This window comes from Micromys minutus (genome assembly GCF_963924665.1).
Source record: "Micromys minutus genome assembly, chromosome: 2".
NCBI classification, from domain to species: domain Eukaryota; kingdom Metazoa; phylum Chordata; class Mammalia; order Rodentia; family Muridae; genus Micromys; species Micromys minutus.
The window spans coordinates 85,844,669-85,863,819 of NC_137971.1; the positions used below are offsets into that span (position 1 = coordinate 85,844,669).

The window sequence follows — 19,151 nt, forward strand, 5'->3', positions numbered from 1 at the left end:
AGCACTCTGCTCAGCCACCTAACACAACAAGTTACCCAGCCCAGACGCCTAGACTGTGCTAAGGTTTCAGGCTATACTAAAAAATGAACATGTGACAATACTTCTAACTAATACTTGAAATTTGGTGCAAATGGTACCTTTCCATTTGTCATTTAAAATTACTTTTATTGGGTCACGGGTCAGTAGTCTCTGACAGTCAGTCTGTGCTAGGGTAGGGATTTTCAAGTGTTTTGTTTAGGAGCACACATCAGTGTTTCTTGAAACTTAAGAAATGTTTACTCTATCAATTTACTTAAATTTCTTTTGGAAAAAGTAGTAGTATAGTAAGTATTCATTCAGGTTTTATAGTGTCTCATAACTGATTCATTTTGGTCTTTCTCAACAGGGCCAGGAGAAGGTCTGGGGAAAATAATTCAGAGATTCCCACAGCAGGACTGGGATGACACACCTTTTCCACAGGGAATTGAATTGGTAAGTTGATGCCTTTATCCTGATGTCTTTTTTTTTTTTAATTGCTACATTTTAGCTTTTGCTATAATATTTTTCCTCTTTAACAATTTTATTGTATTGTTAGGAATAGTTTATTACATGAATTTTAGAGTGTCTGCTATGCTGTTCTTCCCCTCCCCATTCAAAGTGCTTGCTAGCATTACAGATTAATGGTCTTATGTATCCAAAAGCAAAAATCCTCTGATTCTTTAAAAAAGTTGGGTTTTTAAAAGATTTTTGTTTTGTTGAATGTGTTTTGCTTATATATATGTGTGTGTGTGTGTGTGTGTGTGTGTGTGTGTGTGTGTGTGTGTGTGTGGGCACCACATGTGGGCCTCGTTCCCACAGATGTCAGAAGAAGGTACAAGATTCCTTGGAACTGGAGTTATGGATAGTTGTAATCTACCACGTGGATGCTAAAAGCAGCATATGCTCTTAACTGCTGAGTTATCTCTCCAAGCTCTCTGATTCTTTAAGAGAAATCTTAGCACAGTAACTTTTTCAGAAAAGTACCTTTTCTTTTCTTTCAATTTCCCACTTTACTGTTTGTCTTAGTTAGGGTTTTACTGCTGTGAGGAGATGCCATGACCAAGACAACTTTGATAAAGGACAACATTTAGTTAGGGCTGGCTTACAGTTTAGTTCAGTTCATTATTATCATGGTGGAAAAACATGACAGCATCCAGGTAAACACTGTCATGGTGAAGGAGCTGAGAGTTCTACATCTTGATAGAAAGGCAGCCTGGAGGGCAACTTTCATCCACACTGGGCAGAGCTTAAGCCTCAAATCTCTCCCCCATAGTACCACACCTACTTTAACAAGGCCATACCTCCCAATAGTGCCACTTTCCATGGGCCAAGCATATCCAACTCATTATACTGTTTTGATCCTAGAACTCATGAAGCAGAGGCAAGTGAATCACTGTGAGTTTGAGGCCAGACTGATTTACATGGACAGTTCCAGTATAGCCAGTGTTCAGAATAAGACTCTGTCCCAAAAAGATAAATGTGTGTGTGTGTGTGTGTGTGTGAAGAAACCAACACAGACACACAGACAGACAGACAGATACACACACACCTACACACACACCACACACACACATCACACACACACACACACACACACACACACACACACACACACACACACACACCATTCTTTACATGATGTGATAGTCAAGAATACAGGCTCTGGAACATAAGCCTGGGCTTAAGGCCTAGCTACATATTATGACTTTTGATTAGTTAATTACTTAACCTCAGATTCTTCACCTGTGAAATGGGGATAATAGAAATACTAATATCATAGCCCTATTGTAGAGACAAAATAGGGAAAATGTATCTAAAATGCATAGAACAGTGTCCTCCACAGAGCAGTAGTGCTTAAATGAGGTTGATGCTTGTTTGGGCAGATGATTTTTGTTATTTGATTTGAAACAGTCTCTTGTAGTTCCAGCTGGCCTCAAGATCACTGTGTAGCCTGTGACCTTGAACTCTCAATCCATTTGATGAGTAGTGGGATTACAGGTGTGTGCCCTAAACCCAGCCTACATAGTTGTTTTTATTGTTTATAATGGTGTTTGTTTCATATATCTTAGCACCTCTTTCAGAAGAAAAAATAGGTTTTTTTCTTATTTTTATTATATATGTGTGGGTGTTTTGGCTGCCTATATGTATAGCCACTGTGTGCATTCCTGGTACTCATGAAGCATCCATCATATGACCTGGAACTTGAGTTAGAGACTATTGTGAATCACCATGTGGGTGCTGAGATTTGAACTTAAGTCCTTTGCAAAAGGAGCCAAGGCTCCTTAACCACGGTTATCTCTTGAATCCCTGAATTGTTTCTTTCCTCATTAGTATGGTTTAGAAATGTTCATTAGGAAGGCAGCTATGCTCACCACTATACCACTAGTGGGACTTAATGAGATTGCAAAGTTTCTGTAAGGCTAAAGACACTATCATGAAAACAAAACGGCAGCCAACAGAGTGGGAAAAGATATTTACCAACCCCACATCAGATAGAGGCCTAATATCCAAGATATAGAAAGAACTCAAAAAGCGAGATACCAGAGAATCAAACAACACTATTAAAAAATGGGTTACAGACTTAAAAATTTCTCAATGGAGGAATATTGAATGGCCGAGAAACATCTAAGGAAGTGCTCAACATCCTTAGTCATCAGGGGAATGCAAATCAAAACAACCCTGAGATTCCACCTCACTCCAGTCAGATTGGCCAAGATCCAAAACTCAGATGACAATAGATGCTGGCGAGGATGTGGAGAAAGAGGAACACTTCTCCACTGCTGGTGGGGTTGTTAACTGATACAACCACTCTGGAAATCAGTCTGGCAGTTCCTCAGAAAAATGGACATAGTACTACCTGAAGACCCAGTTATTCCACTTCTGGGCATTTAGCCCAGAGACGCTCCAACATACAACAAAGATACATGCACCACAATGTTCATAGCAGCTCTATTTATAATAGCCAGAAGCTGGAAAGAACCCAGATGTCCTTTAGTAGATGAATGGATACAAAAATTGTGGTACATTTACACAATGGAGTACTACTCAGCTATCAGAAACAATGACTAGATGAAATTCTCAAGAAAATGGATGCATCTAGAGAATATCATCCTGAGTGAGATAACCCAGTCACAAAAGAACAGACATAATATGCAGTCACTGATAATGGGATACTAACCCCAGAAAGCTCTGAACGCCCCAGAAATCAGTGGCCTTCCTATACTCAAAGGACAAACATGTGGAGAAAGAAGTTAGGGAAAAGGTACCTTTCACAATCGTCACAAAAACTATGAAATACCTTGGTGTGACTCTAACTAAGCAAGTGAAGGACCTGTACGACAAGAACTTCAAACCTCTAAAGAAGGAAATTGAGGAGGATCTCAGAAAATGGAAAGATCTCCCATGCTCATGGATTGGAAAGATCAACATTTTAAAAATGGCCATCCTACCAAAAGCAATCTACAGATTCAATGCAATCCCCATCAAAATTCCAACCCAGTTCTTCATGGAATTGGAAAGATCAATGTGCAATTTCATATGGAATAACAAAAGACCTGGAATAGCAAAATCCATCCTCAACAACAAGAAAACATCTGGGGGAATCACTATCCCTGACCTCAAGCTATATTACAAGGCAATTGTGCTGAAAACTGCATGGTACTGGTACAGAAATAGGTATGTGGATCAATGGAATAGGATAGACGATTCAGAAATGAGCCCTCACGTATATGGTCACCTGATTTTTGACAAAGGAGCTGTAAACATTCAATGGAAAAAGGACAGCCTATTCAACAAATGGTGCTGGTCCAACTGGCACTCAGCATGCAAAAGAATGAAAGTAGACCCTTTCTTATCTCCTTGTACAAAGCTCAAGTGTAAGTGGATCAAAGATCTCCACATTAAACCAGATACACTGAAACTATTAGATGAGAAACTAGGGAAAACCTTAGAACACATTAGGCACAGGAGAAAATTTCCTGAACAAAACACCAATGGCTCAAGCTCTAAGGTCAAAGATTAACAAATGGGACTTAATGAGATTGCAAAGTTTCTGTAAGTCTAAGGACATTGTCAAGAAAACAAAACGGCAACCAACAGAATGGGAAAAGATCTTTACCAACTCCTCATCAGATAGAGGCCTAATATCCAAGGTATACAAAGAACTCAAAAAGCTAGACACCAGAGAATCAAATAACCCTATTAAAAAATGGGGTACAGAGCTAAACAAAATGTTCTCAGTTGAGGAATATCGAATGGCTGAGAAATATCTGAGGAAGTGCTCGACATCCTTAGCCACCAGGGAAATGCAAATCAAAACAACCCTGAGATTCCACCTCACACCAGTCAGATTGGCCAAGATCCAAAACTCAGATGACAACACATGCTGGTGAGGTTGCGGAGAAAGAGGAACACTTCTCCACTGTTGGTGGGGTTGCAAACTAATGCAACCACTCTGGAAATCAGTCTGGCGATACCTCAGAAAATTGGACATAATACTACCTGAAGACCCAGCTATTCCACTTCTGGGCATATACCCCATAGACACCTTAGTGCACAACAAAGATATATGGACCACAATGTTCATAGCAGCTCTATTTATAATAGCCAGAAGCTGGAAAGAACCCAGATGTCTTTCAGAAGATGAATGGATACAAAAATTGTGGTAAATTTACACAATGGAATACTACTCAGCCACCAGAAACAGTGACTTAACCAAATTCTTAAGAAAATGGCTGCATCTAGAGAATATCATCCTGAGTGAGATAACCCAGTCACAAAAGAACAGACATAATATGCAGTCACTGATAGTGGGATGCTAACCCCAGAGGCTCGCACTGCCCCAGAAACAACTCACAGACTGTATGAAGTCCAAGAAATAAAGAAAACAAAACAAAACAAAAAAAAAAATAGTCATGCTCAATCCTTACCCACCAAGAACACATTGACAAATTCCGGGTTGTACCCTGTATTACATGTACTGTCTGCTCATTGTAAAAAAAAAAATCTTTACACACCAAGAAAACTTTGACTATTTCCAGGTTGCATCTTGTTTTACATGTACTTTATGCTCATTGTTACTGGTGGGATCTTTATCACACTATCAAACCTTTAAAAAAGAAAGTACTGACAAAAAAAAAAGTATTGTCTGGGTTTGCTGGATGTCTATGGGCTGGATCTCTAGGTGGGGCAGTCTCTGGATGGCCTTTGCTTCAGTCTCTGCTTCAAACTTTGTCTTCTTATTTCCTCCTGTGGATATTTTTGTTCTCCCTTCTAAGAAGGACTGAAGCATCCACACTTTGGTCTTTCTGCTTCTTTAGCTTCATGTGGTTTGTGAATTGTATCATAGGTAATCTGAGCTTTTGAGCTAATATTCACTTATCAGTGAATGGACACCATGTGTGGTCTTTTGTGATTGGGTCACCTTACTTAGGATGACATTTTCTACCTGAGGATCCAGCTATACCACTCCTTGGCATATATCCAAAAGATGCTCCAACATATAACAAGGACACATGCTTCACTATGTTCATAGCAGCCTTATTTATAATAGCCAGAAGCTGGGAAAAATCCAGATGTTCTTCAACAGAGGAATGGATACAGAAAATTGTGGTACATTTATACAATGGAGTGCTTCTCAGCTATTAAAAACAATGACTTCGTGAAATTCTTAGGCAAATGGATGGAACTATTTTGCGTTTTGAAATTGTATTCTATTGAATTATTTTTGAGTGGGCACAGGGTGGCACACACTTAACAAAGAGTGTAATTGGAAGTTAAGAGGAGTTTATTTTTGCAGGAGACTGTGCTTTGCTTTTACCTTTGGGTCCTGGGGCTCAAATACAGCTCTTCAGATTTGCCAGCAGGTTGTCTTTACCTGCTGAACCATTTGCCAACCTGGTCTCTATTTTCTTTCAGGAAGATCACAAGCCAGTATTTCTTATTAGCATATGCAATAATAGTCGAATGAAGTAAAATTGATCCCATCCCAAATTCATCAATTTTAATCTAAATTCTTTCTGCCACTCTTATCAACCTGTCTGTGTTTGTTGAAATTGTTAGTAATGCCTAGTATTAAACAGACATTCAAACACTCAAAAAAAAGAAAAAAAAAGAAAAAAAAGAATATATTTTAATTAAAATAGAACTGTATCACATCCCTCTTTCCTTCCTACAGCCCCTCCCAGTTACTCTCCTACCTCCTCAAATTAATAACCTCTTTTCCTATATTATTGTTACATATATACATATGTGTATGTATATGTACCCACAAATACTTAATTACAACCTTATAAAAATGTATTTATATACTTTTATGCAAAAATGCTTAAAAATCTGTACATTTATCTTTGTTTTTTAAAATAAAGTTAAAAAAATAGAAATGTCCATTAGGAATAAAATATGCTGAAGAGAAACAGGTTGAAAGTGTTAAGTTTTCTTACTGTAACTGAGGTGATAATGACTTTTAACCTCGCCCTATATAAAGGACTATGTTTTTGTAGGTGGGTAGAAAGGTGATGTTTAAATTTTGGCTTTGAAAATGGAGAAGGAACGTGAGGATTCAAGGAAAGTGAGTTCTTGAGTGTCCCTTGCATTTTTTCTTTTCTTTTCCACATGCCCCTGCGAGCCAGTAATTGGTCTTGCTATCTGAATAACCAGGCATTTTGTACTACAAATACTTTAAACTGTTTCAACATCCTTTTTAGTGTTGACTGAAAGGGGAAATTTTGGGGTCTTGATCAAATTTTCTGTGAATTTTTGCCTTTGTTCACATGAAAATACAGATGTATAGGTGGCTGTTCTTTTGCAGTGTGAATGATGAAACCACCACAAGTTTCTAGAACAACATATAATATGGTAAGCCAAAGAGATTGTGGATTAGGGTAGAGAGTTTGCTAGGACCAAGAAAGGATACTTTTTATATTTTATAAATCAAGGGACAGATAAATATGTGATACATCTGGTTTTTTTTTTTTTCTAGCACTAAGGGAGAGACAAACTGATTTTATTATTTAGTAAATTAACTGTGTGTGTGTGTGTGTGTGTGTGTGTGTGTGTGTGTGTGTGTAAAACATAAAGAAAACACACAGTTCAGTGTTGAAGTGTCAGTACAATGGCAGGTGGAGGTGCCACACTACAGGTAAGCAGAAGTCAGCACTTAAGACCTTTCTATGTGACTTCTTGGCTGAGTCTTGTTATAGCATTTCAGAACTTTGGAGGCTAGTTAGTACTTTAGGAATATTTAACACGTATGCATGTGTATGTCTCAGTGCTCATGTGGAGGTCAGAGGGCAACTTTTCAGGAGTCAGTTCTCTCTTATCTTGATTTGGAGACTGGGTTTCACTTCTTGTGTCTGTGGCTCTGCATGCTCCAGGCTTTTTAGACTTTGACCTTCTTGCCATTTCTCCTATCTCAGTCTCCGTCTCATAGCCGCGGTGCTGTGATTATAAATGTGTGCTATTATATCTGAATTTTTATCTAGGTTCTAGCGATCAGGTTCAGATCATCAGGTTCATGTGGCATGCATGCACTTTTATGCACGTGATCCATCTCCACAACCACACTGGTTTCTTATTCTTTAACATTTTTTATACTTATTAGTAACTTTGATTTGTTAGTGTCTGTATTTATAAATTACAAAGTAAATTTTACTTACAAATATTGAAGCTCATTTTAAGAACTGAATAAGCTTATGTTAATATTTAATATAAATGTTGAACTATTATTACCTTATGCTATCCTTGCATAAATTAAATATATGATTCTATACATGAACATTAGTAACTTGTGTTGCAGAATATTTGATCTCACTGTGAACCCTAAAATTGTGTTACTTACTGGAAAACCCTGTTTCTAGTTGTGGTATACTCAGCCTTTAGCACACACCTTTAATCCTTCCGGCTGGAATAGAGACACACCTATAGTGCATTTCTTTAATCCCAAACATGAAGGAAAAGTTAGTTTGTAATGTCTAGTTGAGTGACGGACAAAGTGACAAATCAGAGAAAAAATTGACAGAATAGGATCTGCCCAACTTCTCGGAGAGAAAAGAGAGTCTGCTTAGAGCAGTGCAAAAAGAAAGGAGGAGACAGCTTTACTGAGACAGGTGAAGATAGAATGAGACAGAGAGTGAGAAGGAACCAGAAGGTTAGAACAGATTGCTAGAGTTAATGTGAGGCCACGCCAAGTGATTCAGAAGCTGAGAGAGAAGTTAGATTGAGTCAGTCAGTTTGTAGAGGAGTTTGAGCCAGAGCACCTGAGTTGAACCAGCTAGGTAGAGCTCAGAAAGAATTAGAAAGGTTGAGCTTATACAGCAGTAAGTCTCAGAGGCTGAAAACATTCTAGGCCTATATTAGATTGTTACAGAGGCTAGAAGCTTCCAGGACTAGGCCTAGGTTGGCAGACTGAGGCAGTAAGTTTTGGAGATGACAGTTACTTCAGGTGAATAAAAGTTAAAATTTACAAACTTGTATAACTAATATACTGTATGATTATAACTGTTAATAGTAAAAAGAAAGATATATGTCAAAAGTGATCTGTCTCAGTTTCTAAGTTTGTTAGTCCCTTTCCTTATGATGCATATGAAAAACCTTCATAGCCTTTCTAAAGTTAGAGCGACATTGAGCATGTAACATTAAGGTTACTATCTAGCAGTTATAAATACTTGGAAGAACTCATGAAAACTAGGTGATTGGTGCTAGTGTATTAATTTAAAAATAAGAAAGATGAGGCTTAGGAAGTTTACATAATTTCAACAGTCTATCAGGTAGGATACAACAAAGTTAGTATTCAATGCCAGTCTTGTTTATTAATTTCAGTCAAGGGATAGTGTTTTGGAAGTGACATTTTAAAACTGTGGTAGCATTTGTGTTCTAGTGGAAATGCAACATCTGAAAGATAACTACCCAAGAAGAAAAATAAGTTTATTCAACTCATAGCTTTGGAAATTGAGAGTCCAAACAAAGTAGTACAGGTTCTGTACTGTGGAGTGCTATGGTGGAACAATATGCAGGAGCAAGCAATAGGTACAGAGAGATACCAGGTGGGGTCCTCTGTTTTTATTCCAACTCTTTCAGGAAAACTACAAGAGCGTCCTCTGGGAAATGGATCCTCCATCGACCTTTTAAAGACTTTTCTGCTCTACCTTTTGAAAATCTCACTACTACCTTCCAGACAAGGTCTTATTCATAGTGAACCCTTGGGGGACAGCTGGATTATATTTCAAGACATAGCTCATGCTATTGAATAGAGACCAATTTCTTACCTTATTTAAGGACAAGTATGGGATCAGAGCACATGTATTTAAACTGGTTTTGTTGTTGCTGCTGCCGCCTCTACTTCTCATGTAGCACATACACGACGTATTTAAATTCTAAATGAAAGATCACATGTCCAACCTGAACACTAAATTTTTATAATTTACAAAGAGTTTTACACATTTATTTACTAATAAATTAAATCTCCAATGTAGAGGATGCTGAATTTATTCTTTCCATTTTTCATAAAGAATTTATATTCTGTTTAAAGATGATGAGTTTTAATTTGGATACATTTAAAAATAAAAAATATGAAAATAAGCTAAACCTAACATAATAACTGCTTTTCCAGTTCTGGGATATTTTTGTCTTTTCTTGTGCTTTTTAGGTATGCACAAAGCCACAGACAGTCATATAAATAAAGTTGAAAGTTAATTTTAGTGACTGTATTTCAAAGAACATTAGAGAATTGTTTTTTTAAGAGGAATTCTATGGCTAACAATCTATTTAAAATTATAGGAACAAATATTTTTATTGGCTGGATCTTAAGCACCAGGAAAATAGCATTGTTTTGGCACTAGCTCCCTTTAAGATGCCTTGTTTGTGAAGTGGATCTTTTTATACTGTAATTCAGAAGATTTGCTGTAATAGTCACAGAAAGCCTTTAGTGGATATTGTAACATATTTCATTTTCTTTGAGAACTACAGTGTTTGGAAAATTGTGGCTTGAAAAGTAAGTTCAAATTTTCTAAATTTGAACTTTTGAAGAAATTAATGTGTAGCATGATACTTGGTTTTGTTTAGAGTCAGGGTGCAGGTGTATGAATTTTGGTGTGAAATAGGAAGACATGGCTTTAAAACCTATAAAAATCCTACAAAAAGAATTTTAAGAGTTTACGGCAAATGTACTGAGTGTAAATAGATAGGAAGCAGCAGCAGCAGCAGCAGCAGCAGCTCATAGTTTTATTTCCACTCCCCATTTTTCTTTGAAGTAATAAAACAATGTGGCAGGGAACCTAGTGATGTCTAGGTGGTGCATCTAGGTAGTCAATTAATACTTTCTGTACCAATCTCTGAAGAAAAGATTATAGCCCATCTTTGTGATCAGCTTCTCACATGCCAAAAGATTCCTAAAGTCATTTGCTTATCCCGTACTAGGATTTCAGTTGCTTTCAGTTCTGCTTAAGGAGTACTGTTAGTTATTTGTTCTAGAGGATACCTTTTCCTGTTGTCAGGTCTGTTGCTCTCAGACCTCCGTTCGACAGAGCTTTGTTGTCATGTTGGATCCAACTGAACCTGATGCCTTGAAGCCATAGAGTAGTTGCTGAGAAAGATGAAGAACTACATAGGCCTGCTCACTATAAATCTGTGTTGTTATAATCAGCCATTTCATTCTGACATGGGCCACACTGCTGATTCTCTCTTTTGCTATTGCCATTGTCTTTTCATCTTTGTAGGCCATTCTGCACTTGGACAGTTTCAGTTCTTTTCTGTACTTTTCCATTGATCTTAACTCTGTGACCAGAGTCTGACCTAAAAGTAAAATCTGGAAATTGTAATGGCTTGCCCTGGCAATTTTTCCCTTTTTACATATATTAAGGATAATAACAGGATAGCTAGGAATGAGTTTTTCCCTCTTAAGAATGAAGTTCTTGGGTAATTTTGGCCATCAACAGTTCATCTCTTGGGAGTCTGAAGGAAAGCCTGGAGTAAAATGAGCCCAGGGCTATACCGGAAGACCATGTATCTATCACTTGTACCTATAGTCTCTTGATCAGAAATCAGCCATACCATTAGCTGTAGTAAAGGATAACAGATAAAACTTAGCTGTATGCTTTGTATGCATTTAATTTAGTCCTTGTGGTATGATGTTCTTGAGTTATATATTGTATAATAAATTATTAAATGCATTCAAAACATTCTTTCAAGTTATGTGAATTGCCCTAGTAAATTATTGAACCTGAGACAGGATTGCAGGACCTTGAATTTGTGGGCAGATGTGAGTGTAACCTTGATGCCTTGTTTGTGGCTGGCTGGCCTTTAAAATGGCTCTTTTGGGCCTGAGTCCTTGACTTTGAGTCTGTGCTAACACAAGGTAATAAAGTAGTGAGTTAAATGACTTGATATACCATTGGTATCCCAGTTGGTATTGATAAACACACACTGGATATCAGAGAAAGCATAGTGCAGTCTTTGTCATATTGCATATGGTTAGTCTGAGTTTTCTTTTTCTATGTGTTTTGAATTGAGCTCATGTAACACAAATTGGCCTCAAGATTACCCTGTAGCTAAGGATAATTTTACACTCCTGATTGTCTTGCCTCTACTTGCCAAATGTTGGGATTCCAGATATGTCCACTATGTGTGGCTCTGTGTTTTCTTACTCTTAGCTCCATTGATTTGTCATCATGATTCTGTGAGTCCTTTGTGTTTGATTCCTAGTTGTGCTTTTCTCCTTTTTGCATATCACCATTCCCTGTAACTTAATCGTATTGGTTACATATCTCAGTGAGAGCTAATTCATATTTTTGTCTATCCAGTAGTAGGCTTCCAATGCAGGTGAGTTCTGATGACAAACTGAAAACTTGAATCAAAGGTAACTCTTGCTTAATTTTATTAAAGTATCTTTCCAAGCCTCGAACACATAGGCACAGGGGAAAGTTTTCTGAACACAACACCAGTGGCTTATGCTCTAAGATCAAGAATTGACAAATGGGACCTCATAAAATTGCTAAGCTTTTGTAAGGCAAAGGACCCTGCCAGTAGGACAAAACAGCAACCAACAGATTGGGAAAAGATCTTTACCAATCCTACATCTGATAGAGGGCTAATTTTCAATATATACAAAGAGCTCAAGAAGTTAGACTCCAGAAAACCAAATAACCCTATTAAAAATGAGGTACAGAGCTAAACAAAGAATTCTCAACTGAGGAATAGCGAATGGCTGAGAATCACCTTAAGAAACATCCTTAGTCATCAGGGAAATGCAAATCAAAACAACCCTGAGATTCCACCTCACACCAGTCAGAATGGCTAAGACAGTAGATGCTGGCGAGGATATGGAAAAAGAGGAACACGCTCCATTGTTGGTGAGATTGCAGGCTGGTACAACCACTCTGGAATTCCTCAGAAAATTGGGCATAGTACTACCTGAGGGCCAGCCATACCACTCCTGGTCATACCTCAAAGATGCTCCAACATATAACAAGGACACATACTCCACTATGTTCATAGCAGCCTTATTTCTGAGTGCCAGAAGCTGGAAAGAACCCAGATGACCTTCAACAGAGGAATAGATATAGAAAAATGTGGTACATTTACACAATAGAGTACTACTTAGTTATTAAAAACAATGACTTCATGAAATTCTTTTTTTTTTTCTTTTAGTCAGACTGGGACCATTTATTGAACATACATCTTAAGACTGGTTGACCAGGGCCAAAGCTCAGAATTTGGGGGCTGAAGCTATGACCCTAAATATTTTTTCTTTCAGCTTATTTTTTCCCTTTTTAAAAAATTGGATATATTTTAAATATATACTTATATTTAACATTCCCCTATATTGGTGCATCAAGCTTTGGCAGGACCAAGAGCGACTCTTCCCATTGATGCCCAACAAGGCCATCTTCTGCTACACAAGCAGTTGGAGACCATGGGTCTGTCCATATGTACTCTTTGGATAGTGATTTAGTCCCTGGGAGCTCTGGTTGGTTGGTATGGTTGTTCTTATGGGGGTGCAAACCCCTTCAGCTCCTTTAATCCTTTCTCTAACTGTTCCATTTGGGGACTCTGTTCTTAGTTCAGTGGTTGGCTGTGAGCATCCAACTCTGTATTTGTCAAGATATGGTAGAGCCTCTCAGGAGACAGCTATATCAGATTCCTGTCAGCATGCACTTCTTGGCATCAGCAATACTGTCTGGGTTTGGTGGCTGTGTATGGGCTGGATCCCCAGGTGGGGCAGTCTCTGGATGGCCATTGCTCAGTTTCTGCTCCAAATTCAGTATTTCCTTCTGTGAATATAAGAAGGACTGAAGCATCTGAACTTTGGTCATCCTTCTTCTTGAGCTTTATGTGGTCTGTGAATTGTATCTTGGGTAATCCAAGCTTTTGTGTTAATATCCACTTATCAGTGAATGTATACCATGAGTGGTTTTTTTTTTTTTTTTTTTTTTTTTTTTTTTTTGTGATTGGGTTACCTCAGGAGTTGGAACATTCTGATAGAAGCAGAAGGAAGGGTGATGGGAGATGGGGAAGCTGGGAAAGGGGATGCCATTTGAAATGTAAAAACATAAACTTTGCAATAAAAAAACTAAAATTAGAGTAACTATTTAATTAAATTGTAATATTTCCTGAGAGTAAGTGGGATTCGGAAAATGCTTGAACTGGGGCTATTTTGAACAAAAGATTACAGTTACTTGTATAGACAGCTGTACATATATATGTGTGTGTGAATGATTCATGGTAAAGATCAGAAAGTACACAAATCCATCAGTAGAGTCTTGTTCAGTTATAATTGCCGACTGCTATTTGTCAGACTGTAGCACACTGTTATGAAGAACAAAGTGTAACATAAAGTCTATAGATATCTACAAGTCCAGGACAAGATTCACCATTTAATTAGTGAGATGAAATAAAAGCCATGCCTACTATTAAAATATTTATTATTATGGATGATGGTGTGTCTATATATGTTTGTGTGTGTTTGTGTATGGCTATCTATTCATGAGTGCGGCTCCAACCTCTGGAGTTAGAGTTCCCAAATCTCCTGAAGCTGGAGTTACAGGCGATTGTGCTAGGAACTGAACTCAAGTCTGAGCCATCTTTCCAGCCCCCATGGCTACTGTTAAAACATCAGAAAATAAGAAATGTCAGCTTTGGGGAAATTAAAATCTGGCACACCATTGGTGGGAATGTAAGACGATGCCACTGTGGGGGAAAACAGTTTAGCAGTTCTTCAGTAAAGTGAAACCAGCAGTTCCATTTCTGGGTATGTTAAAAAAAAAAACGGAAAGCAAGGAATCAGGTATTTGTACTTAGAAGTTCCTTAACAGTGTTGTTCACAGTAGCCAAAAGGGAAAGGACCCAAGTGTCCAGAGGCAGATGGGTAAATGAACAGTTATTAGAACAATGGAATATTATTTAGTGACAAATATGAAAGTGTGATAAAACCATCAGTGTACCTTGAAAACATTGTGCGGTGGGAAACGAGTCACTAAAAAACAAATACTGTATAATTTAATCAAATTTATACAAACAGTAAGTAAAATGAAGGTTTCCATGGATAGGAAAAGATTGAAAAGAAAGCAGTAAATTGTTTTCAGTTAGAGATTTTCAGCGCGGCAAGATTGAAAAGAGTTCTAGAAATTGCTGTCCAATAATGTAAAGCTACCACTACTAAACTGTACATGCAAAAAATGGTTCAGACAGTTGACTTCATGTTTTATGTTTTACCAGTTACTTTAAAAAGTGTATGATGTAGAGCTTTATGTACAGACCTAAGAGAGTGTCAAACACAGTATAAGGCATTGGAGAAGTGTCTTCAGACAGTATAGCAAATGGATAAAGCAGTTTGTAACTGTTCTGAGAGAACAAACCTGTGTTTATGCTACCTTGTTTCAAGGCACACTATAAAGCTTCATAATCATCAGAGTATGGTGTTGGCTTAGAGATAGACATGTGTTAACAGATCAGGGAACAGTGTAAATCACTTTCAACAGTTTCCAGGAGTGATGTGGTTGTGGAGGAGACAACATAGATAAATAGGAGTACAACTGAGTGTCCATCTGAACACGTAATCTCGATCTGTTCATACTGTATAGAGAAATAGATTTAAAACCCAATATAGACTCAGTGTAAAAGCCCAAGTTATTTTTAAAAATAAAACTATATGCACCTTTATGACCTTCTAAAATCAGGTACAGCATCTAAGACATAACAATGATATTTCTCTGGTGTATTTGAAAACTATTGAAAATATGATATACAGATAACGAGATAAGGTGAAGCATTACTTTGTTTTGTAAGTTTGTCTTGGTCTTATAAGTTCTTTGGAGGCTGTTTGGACCTTCTGTAGTTTGTCATTAACTTTTAGTGAGAAGGAGGGTACCAGAAGCAAGTGGACTCAGAACACTTTATCTGCAGTCCACTAAGAACACAGAGCTGAGTTTTCTAAGGAACTAACATCATCTGCCCAATACTGGATCGTCTGCAATCTGAATTTTGTATGTATCACTAGGGTAGATGTTAGCGATTTAGGTGTTTAAAACATATGCGAAAGACCTTGAAATATGAAACAAAGGACTCTGGTAATTTACATATCAGTTGTAATATGTTCATGTATATACACATAGATATTAATCACTTGCTTACAAGAGGCACTGTTTAGAGACAGTATGAACTCTCTAGTTCACATATGCTATTTCCAAAGGCATCTACCTAGTGATATTTGTATACAACATAGCCCTACCTCCTTTTTGCTCTTTATCTGGAAAAGTTCTCTGGTGCTCCAAACATTGTCTTCACTGTGTGAAATATGCTTCCTTTTTTGCTGGAGTTTGTATTGTTATTTGAAGATTCATGTGTGAAATTTTTAGTTATTACTTTAGAATATTAAGAATATTTAGAATATTAATAATTATTAATTTAGAATATTACAGTTCATAGTTATTTGCTCATAATGTGAACTGATGTAAGGACTTAGAATGAATGACTTACAAATGTGTTGGTTTAAGAAAAAGAAGTATTTGGTGGCCTCTAGTGGTGGCACCTTTGTGTCTATGAAAAGTCACTGATCTCAATACACAGGATGTTCCCTATAGGAAGGATCACTGGAGTGGCAGCAGAATAAACACATGTACATTTATTGGAAAAATGCTTGAGAACTTAAAATTTATGAGCCAATTATAAATTTATTAGAGATGTGGCTTATCAGTAACAAGATTATTAGTTAATGATCATTACTTTTAATTCTTTTTCAAGAAAAGACTTGAAATTTACTTTTTCCCTCCTCCCCCTTATTTTCTTCCCATTCCATAAAATTTTGCTTTGTATTCTAGACTGGCCTTTAATTTGAAGTCTTTCCTGCTTCAGCTTGCTCAGTGGTGGGGCTGCAGGTGTGCACCAGCCTGCTGGGCTTCACTCTGCATCTCAGTCAGGAAGTACATCTCTGCAGATTGTATTTCTTGTTTAGTATTGCATTGCATTGTGATGTGTCAGTGATGGGGGTAAACAGGGAAGCCAAAGCAGGAACTCAAATTGAGTGGAAACCTGGAATTGATGCAAAGGTCGTGGAGCAGTGCTTATTGGCTTGTTCCCATGGCTTGTTGAGTGGCTTTCTTTAGCACCTATGACCATTAGCCTGGGTTATCATCATCCACACTGGGCTCAGCTCCTTGTCTATAGCCTGATCCTAGAGGCAATTTCTCAATTGAGGTTCCCTCTTCTAAGAAGACTCCAGAGTTTCTACCTCTCTTTATGATTCTACAATCTATATTATTTCTCTTAATAGTATTACAATCATTCCATACACTATTTTTTATACATATTTTTCTCTTACTCAAATGTTCTGTTTTGAAGTTTATACTTTGTTTTAGTTGATCTAATTGGGTGTTACATTTTTATTTCATTCATTATATTCTTTAACAATATAATTTTTGAGACATGAGAGATAGTCTCAGCAGGAATCTCATTGTAGTTTTGATTTGGGTTTTTCCCTGTAGCTAAGGATGTTGAACATTTTTTATGGAGTTATTGTTAGTACTGTTTCTTTTAGAGTGTTCAGTTCATTTGCCCATTAATTGATTGGATTATTTTTCCTTCTTTTTTAAGTTTTTTGTTAATAGCCAACAAGGCTTTCTCCATTCTGCTTTCTCATTCCTCTAAAAACAATGGATCATAGACTTCAATGAGAATCCACAAGTATACTTTCTTTCTTTCTTTCTCTCTCTCTCTGTCTCTCTCTCTCTCCTTCCTTCCTTCCTTCCTTCCTTCCTTCCTTCCTTCCTTCCTTCCTTCCTTTCTTTTTGCAATCATTCTTTTTATAATTGAACAACTTTATTTTAAAAAACAAAGATAAATGTACAGATTTGAAGCATTTTTGCATAAACATATATGAATACATTTTTTGTCAGTACTTGGTTTTTATAAAGGTTTGATACTATGAATTAAAATCATACTAGTTACAATGAGCATAAAGTACATGTAAAACAAGATGTAACCTGGAAATAGTCGTTTTCTTGGTGTGTAAAGATAAAGAATAATGGTTTTTAATTTTCTTTTCTTTCTTTTTCTTTTTTCTTTTTTGGCCTTTGTTTTTTCTTGAACTTCATATAGTCTGTGAGTTGTTTCTGGGGTGTTCAGAACTTTCTGGGGTTAGTATCTCATTATCAGTGACTGCATATTATGTCTGTTCTTTTGTGACTGGGTTATCTCACTCAGGATGATATTCTCTAGATGCATAGTTTCTTAAGAATTTCATAAAGTCATTGTTTCTGATAGCTGAGTAGTACTTCATTGTGTAAATATACCACAATTTTTCTATCCATCCATCTACTGAAGGACATCTGGGTTCTTTCCAGCTTCTGGCTATTATAAATAGAGCTGCTATGAACATTGTGGTGCATGTATCTTTGTTGTATGTTGGAGCTTCTCTGGGGTATATGCCCAGAAGTAGAATAACTGAGTCTTCAGGTAGTACTATATCCATTTTTATGAGGAATCGCCAGACTGATTTCCAGAGTGGTTGTACCAGTTTACAACCCTACCAACAGTGGAGAAGTGTTCCTCTTACTCCATCCACATCCTCGCAAGCATCTGCTGTCATCTGAATTTTTCATCTTAGCATTCTGGTTGGTGTGAGGTGGAATCTCAGGGTTGTTTTGATTTGCATTTCCCTGATGGATAATGATGTCGAGCACTTCCTTAGATGCTTCTCAGCCATTCGATATTCCATAATTGAGAACTTTTTGTTTAGATCTGTAACCCATTTTTTAATAGGGTTGTTTGATTCTCTGGTGTCTGGCTTCTTGAGTTCTTTGTGTACCTTGGATATTAGGCCTCCATCTGATGTGGGGTTGGTAAAGGTTTTTTCCCAATCTGTTGGCTGCTGTTTTGTTTTTTTGACAGTGTCCTTAGCCTTACAGAAACTTTGCAATAAGAAAGGGTCTATTTTCATTCTTTTGCATGCTGAGTGCCAGTTGGACCAGCACCATTTGTAGAATAGGCCGTCCTTTTTCCATTGAATGTTTACAGCTCCTTTGTCAAAAATCAGGTGACCATATACGTGAGGGCTCATTTCTGGATCTTCTGTTCTATTCCATTGATCCATATGCCTATTTCTGTACCAGTACCATGCAGTTTTTTTTTTTTAAAGCACAATTGCCTTGTAATATAGCTTGAGGTCAGGGATAGTGATTCCCGCAGATGTTTTCTTGTTGTTGAGGATGGATTTCGCTATTCCAGGTCTTTTGTTATTCCAGATGAAATTGCACATTGCTCTTTCCAACTCTATGAAGAATTGGGTTGGAATTTTCATGGGGATTGCATTGAATCTGTAGATTGCTTTTGGTAAGATGGCCATTTTGACAATGTTGATCCTTCCAATTCATGAGCATGGGAGATCTTTTCATTTTCTGAGATCTTCTTCGATTTCCTTCTTTAGAGATTTGAAGGTCCTTCACTTGCTTAGAGTCACACCAAGGTATTTCATATTGTTTGTGACTATTGTGAAGGGTATCTTTTCACTAATTTCTTTCTTCATATGTTTGTCCTTTGAATATACGAAGGCTACTGATTTGTTTGACTTAATTTTATATCCTGCCAATTTGCTGAACTTGTTTATCAGCTGTAGAAGTTCTCTGGTAGAATTTTTGGGGTCACTT

The 19,151-nt window shown here is 37.2% G+C and overlaps 1 protein-coding gene across 4 annotated transcripts in view; it reads left to right on the forward strand.

The window, feature by feature from the left end:
• SBF2 (SET binding factor 2) overlaps positions 1 to 19,151 on the forward strand; it is a 334,193-nt gene that overhangs the window by 51,223 nt on the left and 263,819 nt on the right. For all 4 annotated transcript variants that reach the window (XM_080912014.1, XM_080912015.1, XM_080912016.1 and 1 more), the window contains exon 2: positions 386 to 471. In XM_080912014.1, coding sequence (XP_080768140.1) covers positions 386 to 471 — 86 coding nt within the window. The remainder of the gene's footprint in view (positions 1 to 385; positions 472 to 19,151) is intronic.